This window comes from Vicia villosa, linkage group LG7 (assembly GCF_029867415.1).
Source record: "Vicia villosa cultivar HV-30 ecotype Madison, WI linkage group LG7, Vvil1.0, whole genome shotgun sequence".
Classification (NCBI taxonomy): Eukaryota; Viridiplantae; Streptophyta; class Magnoliopsida; order Fabales; family Fabaceae; genus Vicia; species Vicia villosa.
The window spans coordinates 131,007,258-131,019,383 of record NC_081186.1 but is presented as its reverse complement, the minus strand read 5'-3'; the positions used below and the strand labels follow the sequence as shown (position 1 = coordinate 131,019,383).

General features: G+C 29.8%; 1 protein-coding gene across 1 annotated transcript; it reads left to right on the top strand.

Moving 5' to 3' along the window:
- Positions 1-1,657: 1,657 nt before the first annotated feature.
- LOC131618555 (uncharacterized) lies at positions 1,658-4,785 on the top strand. The gene is made up of 4 exons (XM_058889752.1): positions 1,658-1,953; positions 3,947-4,095; positions 4,310-4,441; positions 4,545-4,785. The coding sequence occupies exons 1-4, from the start codon at positions 1,906-1,908 to the stop codon at positions 4,732-4,734; spliced, it is 519 nt and encodes a 172-aa protein (XP_058745735.1). The 5' UTR covers positions 1,658-1,905; the 3' UTR covers positions 4,735-4,785.
- The last annotated feature ends 7,341 nt before the right edge of the window (positions 4,786-12,126 follow it).

The following is a 12,126-nucleotide window of genomic DNA, read 5'->3' as shown; positions in this document are numbered from 1 at the left end:
TTTATCATATACATGTAGTCCAAAGTAAAAAAAATAGAAAAGTGTTTTCATATGCCAACTTCAGCCCTGCATTGTTGTCTGTCATTGAATCTACACCGAAAAACATAAATAGTCCAAACCGAGCTTATGCGTCCAAATCCTTATTTAAACCGGACCTGCACCAGTAAAAAACTGAATCCGTATCAGTTCGAAAATCTAAATGAAGAGTACTTTATGCAGAACCGGATGCCGAACTTCTATATTTGGAAGTTCCATTATAATGGCTCTTGAGAAATCCATAAACCTCCAAGAACTACAATATGACTCATTATCGTTTGCAGTTGGAACTCTCTGTGTATGAAGCCGGTATTTCTGCAATAATAATAACCAACCATATATCAAATCTCCAATCCTAACTTGATAACGCATAAATCTCAATCCTAAAGACATCATAACCAGACACTGTCTAGAATACCTCGCTTATATGTATAACTGATCATCAAACACCTAGTAACTTAGTTTAAAACATGTGGTTAAGAGTAAAAAAGAATACCAACACTAGTGCAAAATGAACAATATAATTTTAAAATTTACACCCAATATACTAAAAACGGGTGTAAATAAGAAATACGGTGGCACTTTTGTAAATAAAGTATAAATTTATGATTGATCATGTGAAAATATACACCCAATTTTTTAAAAACGGGTGTAAATTAAAAATATTATTATATTTAAATTTCAATTACTCCCGTTAAATTAAAAATCGGGTGTAAATTTAAATTGACTTAAAAAAATATTTATTTTTATAACTCAAAATATTATTCTTAATAACTAGTTAAGTGAATATTGTGAATATTATGAATAATTTCAATACAAGATTGATTTGAGAACGTTTAGTTTGGCGCTTTCTACGCCCAAAGCAATGCCACTCTTGATCTTTGAATCATTCTTCACTCTCTCTCTAAAACCTAACTGTTCAAAATCCACTCTCTCATTCCAACAATGAAAATCGAATGTGTGTAAACGCGGTTTCTGTTAGATCCAGATTCATGGGGATTTGCTTCAGCATTGAAGAAAAACACGTTTCCCATTCCGATTCTAAACCTAAACCCTAGCTTCGCCGTCGCCGTCGCCGTCGCCATCTCTCCTCCCATCTCCGGCCATCGGACCTCCATTAAAGAAACAAACTCTGTTTTCATGATCTCGTCAATCGGTCTTTCATCTGAATCATAGGGTGAGTGCCTTACTTTCATAAAATTCTGAAAATTGAAAAGAATCAATTTTGTTGAAACCATTACTTGTTCATCGATTGTTATTATTAAATTGGATTTTTCTATGTTTTGGTATGGGGACAGATTGGAGTTAAAATTGGCATCAATTCAGTTTATACATTAGCAGTTTGGTTAAGCTACTCATCTTGTAACAGTTCGGTGTTAGTGTTATCGAACCGGTGAACTGGTTCAAAGAACCACTTTGGTTAGGTTAGGGATGAAATGAACCAGAACCGGATTGGATTTGTTGAACTGTAAACCAATGTGGTAGTAGTGAGTTAAATCGATATAGGATAATATTTGATATAATTGTTGTATATGCAGAACATCAACCTCTAGAACAAGATAAAATTTTCTCCTGAACCAAGGTTTTGAACTGCGTAGTGTAGCTTAGTTTGTAGTAATAAAGCGACATACAATTGTAGTTATTTAAGAACAAATCAACAAATATCGTTTGTATATTGTATGTGAGGGAAAAGAAGAGTTAGGGTCAGGTGGTTGATTATAAACTAAAAGTATCTTATTGCATTAGCAAGTAATATTACCATTGATTTTCCTTTTATTTGAATTGGCTCTAATGTAATGTTCGTGACATTTTATTTTATGTCTGTGTCAGCTTAGAGATGGATCTACTCATCAGGGTACTGTTACATCAATGGAACCAAATGAAGATACTTTTATTCTTCATGGTGAAACAACAAAGGTAATGTTAACCTCCTCCACTCGCTGTGTTCAGACTATTTTCTTCAAGCTGTGCCGGATAATCAGATGGAAGTTGGTGCTTGTCAGGCCATATCTTCTAGTATCTATGCAGATTATCATATTAACGACTCTTTAGCTACCTCTAACAGTGCTTCTGTGCAGTGCCAATATAAGATTGATGATAATGAATTAATGGAAATCCAAAGAAGACATTTATTAGATATAAGTGATGATGAACGTAAGGTTCAGATCTTCTCTGCGAATCATAAACATGCTTCCCGTTCCCTAGCCAAGCAAGAACATGCTTTTTCTGGGGCAATGGCTGGAGTGTGTGTTAGCTGTTGTCTGCATCCTGTTGACACGATCAAGACAGTCATTCAATCATGTCGTGCAGACAAGAGGTCCATATTTTACATTGGCAAATCAATTGTTTCTGATGGAGGTTTGGTTTTTAAGAGAGATCACATTCTTGCTAGATATTTGTGTAACTTATTTATCTTGTTTCATATAGATTACTTTTCCTTTTGAATTCAATCTTCAACTAGATAGCTTCTACATCGAGTTTGTGGATTGATTTCAGGTTTTCCAGGACTATATCACGGAATTACTACAAACATTGCATGTTCAGCTCCAATTTCTGCAGTTTATACTTTCACTTATGAATTAGTTAAAGCAGCTTTGCTTCCTTATCTGCCAAAGGTATTCTGTCTTTCTCCATATTTGATTAGTATTTTTGTCAGTTATCCTTGCTGTCTTGTGTTTGTCTTTTCCCCGACTTACTTATTTCTATGTGGAATCATCTATTTGAGAGAAACTTCAAGTTAAATGTCACTGTCAACATGGTACCGTTAGATTTAAATATCTAGGATTAGTCTGGATCTTACCATAACTTCTGTGCTTATTAGCGTAATGAGATTTCAACCATCTTTTTGTGCAGGAGTATTATTCTTTTGCCCATTGTGTAGGAGGTGGTTGTGCAAGCATTGCCACATCTTCCATCTTTACTCCTAGTGAGCGAATAAAGCAGCAGATGCAACTGCTGGTATGTGTGGCTCTTTAAATCATCTGTACTTGTCATGACATTAAACTGCTTGTTTTAAGCATGTCCTGGATTTATGTGTCTGTCATGAACTATTTTCTATTATTGTAATTTGTGTTCACTCTTTATGAAGTTCTTGTAAAGTATTTATATATAAATTTGGTAGTCTTAGATATTCACATCAAGTTGAAGAACCTTATCTTGTATGTGTAAGTCTGTAAGCTCATGGTTTCCAACTTTGTTGTTTTACCATGCAAGACTTGTATGGCTGTATTAACTTTACTTTGCCATGCATCTTAATGTATATACTGTTATGCAGGGATGCGTTGATTGGAATCATACAAGTCTTAGTAGATGTTTTCAACATTCAATGCATGTTCTTATTGAAGTAGCTTTACACCAGTCGACATTCTGCCACTAAAGTGCGAGGGGGAGGTTGGCATGAATGAGGAATTGTCAGTGTATTCCCAAAAGTCCCTCGTGTCAGAGATTTACTATTTTGCATATTGGTTGCCACCTTTGACCATGAAAATTTTAATTAGAAGCCTCTTGTGATTATTAAAATGTACAAAAAAGAAAAAAATTAAATAAGTTCCATGTCATCAAGTAGCTTTTTCCACATCATCAATTAAGTCAAAGCCCAGTCAGCTGATAAGGTAAAAGGGTGTGGTAAATCCAGGTTTTGGGTTTTATAAGGAGCGTTTCGTAAAAAAAAACATTCAAGGGGGCCAAACCAGAACTCGCTATATTGTCAGGGGGGTGAAGTATATTAAACCCTTTAAATTTTTTTGGGTATGCGTATATTGTGCTTCTCGTCTTCACAAAATGAATATTTGTCTTTTATTGTTAGGTTGAAGAATGTAACTGTGTTGTTGAAATTATGTGTATAGTCGCATGTTTCGTTCAATAATTGTGAAGTCAGATATACAATAATATGTTTCTTTGGTTTTGACAGAAGGGTAAGATAAAACCTGTTCATATTGTTGATGTTCCTGGACATTCTCGTCTTCGACCCAAACTGGATGAGTACTTGCCTCAAGCAGCTGGTGTAGTCTTTGTGGTCGATGCTTTGGACTTCTTACCAAATTGTCGTGCTGCCTCAGAGTAAATTCCCTTCACTCAGTTGCTAGATCGTCATTTTCTTATAAAGCTACATTTTTTGTTAACATTAGTTGTTCGCCATGTTGAGGTGTGTTAGAATACTCTCACGATACTAAAGCATTATAGTATTTATGTTAAACTAACCATTTCTCACTGTTCTTGACGAAGAAGGGATCGGGAATTACAAAGAGACTGACATTTTGTTTTACGAATTAAGGTACCTATATGATCTATTGACCAAGGGAAGTGTTGTGAAGAAGAAGATTCCTCTGCTTATTCTCTGCAACAAAGCAGACAAAGTCACTGCTCACACTAAAGAATTCATCCGCAGACAGCTCGAGAAAGAAATGTATGGCTTCAAGTCCTAAACTGTTTCAGTTATTTGTCTTCACACCCAATAAAATGTTTGGTTTGTTTTAACTCTATTATTAACTCATGTTATCCTTTTTCAGTGACAAATTACGGTCATCGAGAAGTGCGGTTTCAGAAGCTGACGTTACAAATGAGTTCACTTTGGGAGTACCTGGAGAGCCATTTTCCTTTACTCAGTGCTCTAACAAAGTTACAACTGCGGATGCTTCTGGTTTAACTGGAGAGATATCTCAGCTAGAAGAGTTTATCAGAGAATATGTGAAGCCTTAGTTGGATATAATGTTTAAACTATGGTTTTTGTTAAATTAAACTTGTTATGAATGGGATTGTTCCTCTTGGATGTTTTTGCTAAGGATTAAAAGTCAACACAGCATGAGGTAGTTAGGTAGGAAGTTTGGATCAATTAGGATCAATTTCATTGGAAATGCTGAAATATTGATTGGACTATAATAACACTTTCTTGTGTCTTGCTTTTTGCATACAGAAAACAATTGCTTCTCTAGGGCGTGGTATTTTGGATGAATTCAATGCTACACGCGGAAAGCGGTTGGATTCAATTGGACTAGAGAACACCGAAGCTAACCGTCAAGCATGGCGTAAAATTATATATGAAGAAAGTGTTATGACTTTGTTAAAATATAATTTTTATGTGTATAATTTTATAATACTTGAAATATTATGATTGTACATGATTTTGTATACTTTTTGGTTAATATTAAAAATATTTTGACTTAGTTAAAATAAAATATGATTTTTATGTGTATGATTATATAGTATTTGCAATATTATAATTGAAAATGAAATATAACTAAATGGTGTATATGAAATAGGGTGTAAATAGATATAATTGTTCATTCATAAATGGCGTATTTACACCCGATTTTTATTAAAATAGGGTGTAATTAAAAACATATCTACACCCAATTTTTATTAAAATAGGGTGTAATTAAAAACATAATTAAGCCCAATTACACCCGATTTTTATTAAAATAGAGTGTAATTAAAACGTAATTAAATCCAATTACACCCGATTTTTATTAAAACAGGGTGTAATTAAAACGTAATTAAGCCCATTTACACCCGATTTTTATTAAAACAGGGTGTAATTAAAACGTAATTACGCCCAATTACACCCGATTTTTATTAAAACAGGGTGTAATTAAAAACGTAATTACGCCCAATTACACCCGATTTTTATTAAAACATGGTGTAATTAAAAACGTAATTATGCCCAATTACACCCGATTTTTGTTAAAAATAACAGGTGTAAATTCGTTAGACATTTCTCACCCTGTGGATATACACCCGATTTTTATTAAAAATAATGGGTGTAAATTTAATAAAAAACGGGTGTAAATTAACATTTTTGTACTAGTGCAAGAATCCGTAACAGAGGTTAAAATTCCCTTGTGCCAAACTATGCTCAACCGAAACTCGTTTGTCAAACACAAAGCATACTCCCTCCCATAGACTTTGTTTCTCTGGAATGTTTGCCTAAACATTGTTGGAAAAATAACATGGATATCATCACCCTGTGCAAATAACATCCCACCGAGTAAAACATCAAATACTAACCAAATACAAATCACCATAAAGATTCACAATATGATCTTCCAACAGATCTGACCATTCATGGTATTAAAGGTATGTCAACGAAAACAACAACATAAACTTCAAAACATTCATCAGAAATGATATAAGTTAAAAAACGAAACCAACAACATTAACTTCAAAACATGAAACAGAAATCATACAAAACCTAAAATCGAATTATAACCCTAATGCAAAACTTGAAAACAACACCATTAACATCAAAACATGAATACAAAACCCAAAATCGAATTAAACCCTAACATGAAACTTACTTCCTTGTCTATAACAATAAGTTCAAAATGCTCCTTTGCAGCGGAAGAAACCTTCCATCTGTGATGTACTTTCACAACAATCTTCCATAGTTCTTTGGTTTCATTAATGTCCTTGATAAGCTCAAAGGATCGGGCCATATCGAACAATCTTCGTCAGGAAGAAGCTGCAAAAAGAAGGAAATGGGAAACCATAAAACAAAATTAAAATGAGTTTGATGAAGAGTGAAGAGGTCGTGAGAAGACAGATAAAGCAAAGGAAGAGTGAGGATATGAACATGAGAACCAGAAAGTAACCATAACAAAACCATGTGAACATAAAACGATATATAAGCAACTAACCCATTTGTCAATGACCACCATCTCAAAATGATCTTTGTTTGCCGTCGTTACTTTCCACTTATGATGGACCTTCACAACTATCTTCCACAGTTCTTTCCGGTCACTTATGTCAACGATGTTGTCATATGGTCTTGCCATATCGGTTGCAGCGTGAGAAAGACGAAAGAAGCTGAAAACGGTGAGGAAAGAGATGAGAGAGATGAGAGAGGTGATATCAGAAAGACTGTTGTTATGTGATATTAGAAGTAGGTATGAGAAAGTGTAAACGATACGCATAAGAAAAGAGGAGCAGAGCCAGCGTGGGAAACCGTGATATGGGAAAGAGGTTTGAAAAATTGGTTCAGATGTGATGGAAAGGTAAGTCATCGTTGAAACAGTATTGGTTACTAGTACAAATTGTGAGTAAATTCTGTAATTTCATAGTAAGTAGTAGTTGTATATTTATGAAAAGGGTAGAAAAAGACACAAAAAGTGGAAATTTGGGCTATGTGGCAATCAAAGGGAAAAGGGTAAGAAGGGCTTTTCCAGAACTACAAATCTTCTTATATTGTAGATTATATATCTAACTCTTTCCAAGATTGACATGTGATGTTTATTTTTTAACTTTCACCAGTTAAATCACAATTAAATATTACATCCACTCATTCTCTCTCTTAATTAAAACTTCAAATATTTCTCACATTTCTTTTTCCCACACTTTCTCACTTTCATTTTAATTTTTTCCTCTATTTCTTTATTATCACTAAAAAAACTAATAATCTATTTTTTAATTTTAATAAAACTAACCATTTATTTCATCTCATGGGTCACTATCAACATAATATTTATTTTAATCAACCATGACCTTAATACGAGAGACAAAATCCTTATAATTTAAATGTTAAATATTTTCTTTCTCCATCTCACAGTTTCTTATATCTTTATGTATAATCATTTAATACAATTAAATTTATATGATTATTGTTCCTGTTACAATTAAGTAAATCATTTCAAATTTTTTATGTGTATCTATATACGTTTTATATCGTATCAAATAATATTTTTATCTCACGGGTCATTCTCAGCACAATGTCTATTTTATTTTAATCAACAATTTGTCTTTATTTGAAGACAAATTTTTTATTTCAAAATATCAAAATTTCCTTTTTTTTTTCTTCTTCTCACGAATCATTTTTTTTCATCCTGCATGATTAATTAATACAATTGAGTTTGAATTTATATAAATATTTTTTATAAAATATTTAAGTAATTAATTTCAAATTTACATCTGTATATAAATACATTTTATAATGTATATCAAATAAAATTTCTATTTCACAGATCACTATTAGCACAATACAAATTTTATTGTAATTAATAATTACCTTAATTTAAAAGATAAAATTCGTATTTTTAAATATTAAATATTATTTTTTTCTTTCATCTCACATGTCTCTTTTTTTCTCTCTCTGTATTTTAATACAATTGAGTTTATATAGTCATTATTCATTTTAAAATTAATAGTTAATTTCAAATTTAAATATATATTTAAAATTGTTACAAAAAAAACACATCTATAATCGAACACGAAATGTATTTGACCTCGGCTACGGATGCTTATTTAAAAGAGAAGAGAGTTATATATTATATAATTATAATATTTCTCTCTAATGCATTTTCATTAAACCTATTTATTATTAGTCATACAATAAAATAATATAATAAATTTAAAAAGTTAAAAAATTATTTATATGATATGATAATACTATAAATTAACAAAATTTTAAAAAAAATCACGTTATCAATAAAATTAAAATTATATTTTCACATTATTTTCATAATGAAACTTATTATTTGAAAAAAAAAAATATGTTACCTAAGAATGATGAAATTAAATGTATACATTATTTTCAATAAAATTTCTATATATTTGAGTAAGAGTCACATTATTTTTACTCACTCTTTTGTTTTTATATTTTTATTTTCTACTCTATATTTTATTTTTAATTATTTAGATAAAGCATAATATTTTTATGTTCTATGTTAGTTTATAATATATTATACAATTACTTTTTTAATTTTTATTAATTTGTCATTATCAACAAATTGTTAAGTTTGAAATTTAGAATGTTATTTAAGGGTGTTATTCAAATTAGGGTTAATACCTATTTTCACCCTTGTCATATGGGGTTGGTTTGAAAAATCCCCCTTTTAAAAAAAAAGTTGCAAGAATTCCCCTAACATTTGAAGATTCTCTCGTTTTAAACGTAAAAAATTTATTATTGAAACCAACCTTGCCACTTGAAGAACTCTATCATTTTGAACCCTGTAAATTATTTTTTTGTAGTAAAACCAACCTTGTCCGTCATATTCCAGAGAGTTTAAAATGACATAATCTACAAGATTATAGGGTTCAAAATGACCGAATCTTCAAATGGCAAGGTTGGTTTTAAAAACAAATATTTTACAAGGTTTAAAACGAGAGAATTTTTAAATGTTAGGGAAATTCTTACAACTTTTTCTTTTGGCAGGGGGTTTTTCAAACCAACCCTATATGACAGGGGGTGGAAATAGGTATTAACCCTTCAAATTATTTGTATGAATAAATTTATAGTATTTTCTTTTGTATATATTATAATTATGAAATATATGTCAAGAATTTTATTTTACGAATTTTTTATAATTTTCTTAAACTAAATTAGAAGTCATTTGATCTGATCAATGATCCACTAGTCCGACCAATAACTTTGTGATCCAATAGCTGGTCTGACTGGATTGATGACTAATTCAGATTTTAAAATATTACTTTGAAGTAATCATAGTTCAGATAAGACTATTATATACAGTTAACTACTTATTATTAATTAATTTTTTTTTTCACCGAGCTATTGCTCTCTAAAAATTTGTCTAAAAATTTGTAACAATTTCACAAGATTGGATTAATAATTCTTTGTATCTTTTATTTATATTTGTTTAATTGTTCATCTATTACTTCAAATCATCTTATCTCACCCATTGTATTCAAATTAATCATCTTATCTCACCCATTGTATTTTCGTTTGTGTGTGACATATTGTGTTTGATCAAACACAATTTCACATCTAATAAAATAAATATTATATGCATCTTAATTTGTGAATAAATTTGTTATTTTATAATTATGAAAATTTTACAAATGGATTGGCTTTTGAAGTAACTTCTCTTTACTTGCCTTTCCATTAAACCAAATATACATTATTACCCACCATAAGCCTTTCATGCTCGCTTAAGGAATTGTAATGAATTACAAATATAACATATACAATAGCTATAGTTTTTGCAACGGCACATATAAAACCAAATAAACCTTTCATGCTCGTTTAAGGAAATGTTAAAATAATATAAATGTTGTAACATAAGAATATCACGGAATTGCAATTATTTAGTATCAGCCACAACAATTCAAACATAAAATATAAGCAATTCTACAAACCCAATTTCAGATACGATTTATCATATATTCTATTATAGAGTCAAAATTCCACTCTTACTTTAAATTGAAGACTGCTCTATAATTTTTCGATTGAATTCTAACCTTGCCTCTTCATCCACTTTTTCCTCTTCACGGCAACCTCCGCGTTCTTTCTCGAAAACCCTTATTCCAACTTTCTGTTAAACTAAAACTTACTGATACTTCTAATTTGTTATATTCTAATTAACTAATATAATACTACCACTATTTTCTATCCACTCCAAATGGGCTTCTTTACTACAACTCTTTTTTACTACTTCTATCACAACAACTAAGTCCACTTAATAAATAGTCTTATTAATAATCTAATATTTTACTATTAGCCAACTAATTAACCAACTAATGAATCAACATAGCAACTTAATACGACACTCAACAATTCACAACATAATCAACAAATACTCACAAAATAATTTAATTAAATAAGTAATTAAATTACCGGTGTTACATCTTTTTTCTCTCTTTGTATTTTAATAGAATTGAGTTTATATAATCATTATTCGTTTTAAAATTAATAGTTAATTTCAAATTTAAATATGTATTTAACATTATTATAAAAGACGCATCTAACATTGAACACGAAATGCATTTGATCTCGGCTACAGACACTTATTTAAAATAGAAGACAGTTATATATATTATATAATTACAATATTTCTCTATAATGCATTCTCATTAAACTTATTTATTATTAGTCATACAATAAAATAATATCATAAATTTAAAAAGTTAAAAAATTAATTATATGATATAGTAATACTATAAATTAATAAAATTTAAAAAAAAAAATCATGTTATCAAAGAAAAATAAAATTATATTTTCACATTATTTTCATTATGAATTTTATTATTTGAAAAAAATTATGATACCTAAGAATGATGAAATTAAATTTATACATTATTTTCAATATAAATTTCATTATTATATTTAAGTAAGAGTCACATTATTTTTACGAACTCTTTTATTTTATATTTTTATTCTCTACTATATCTTTTATTTTTAAATATTTATATCAAGCATAATATTTTTTATGTTCTATTTTATTTTGTTAATTCATGAGCATCAACAAATTGTTAAGTTTGAAATTTAGAATGTTATTCAAGGTTGTTATTCAAATTATTTGTGTGAATAAATTCATAGAACTTTCTTTTGTATATTTTATAATTATGAAATTTATGTCAAGAATTTTATTTTATGATTTTTTTTTTAATTTGCATAAACTAAATTAGAAGTCATTCGATCCAATAAGTGATCCACTAGTCCGACCAATGACTTTGTGATCCAGTAGCTAGTCTGACAGGATCGATGGCGAATTTAGATTTTAAAACAATGCTTTGAATTAAAGATAGTTTAGATAAGACTCTCGTGTATTATTAACTATTTTTTTCCACTAAGTCATTGCTCTCTAGAAATTTGTAACAGTTTCACAAATTTGTGTTAATAAGTTTTTGTATCTTTTATTTATTATTGAGTTAAAAGGTAGTGCATGTAAAATAGTTTTACACTGTCATCCAATAGAAAACTATCAATTAGTCATGTCATTAAATAATTTTTTAAATAAAAAAGTGATTTAATTGAATACATGGTAGTGATTGATTGACAGTGTAAAAATATTTTACACTGTCAGTGCATCACCCATTTTCTCTTTATTATTTGTTTAATTGTTCATCTATTACTTCAACTCATCATTGTCTTTGATTAAACACAATTTCACACCTAATAAAATAAATATTATATGCATCTTACTTTGTGAATAAAATTGTCATTTTATAACTATGAAATATCTACAAACGGATTGGCTTTGGAAGTAACTTCTCTTTACTTGCCTCTCCATCAAACCAAATATACATTATTACACACCATAAGCCTTTCATACTCGCTTAAGGAATTGTAATAAATTACTAATCTAACATCTACAACAGCTATAATTTTTGCAACGGCACACATAAAACCAAATAAACCTTTCA

Excerpts from the sequence above, each read along its gene's own strand:
- LOC131618555 (XM_058889752.1), top strand. The coding sequence starts at position 1,906 with ATGGAACCAAATGAAGATACTTTTATTCTTCATGGTGAAACAACAAAG. Across the intron at positions 1,954-3,946 it reads TTCATGGTGAAACAACAAAG|AAGGGTAAGATAAAACCTGT; the intron begins GTAATGTTAACC and ends TGGTTTTGACAG. Across the intron at positions 4,442-4,544 it reads AGACAGCTCGAGAAAGAAAT|TGACAAATTACGGTCATCGA; the intron begins GTATGGCTTCAA and ends ATCCTTTTTCAG.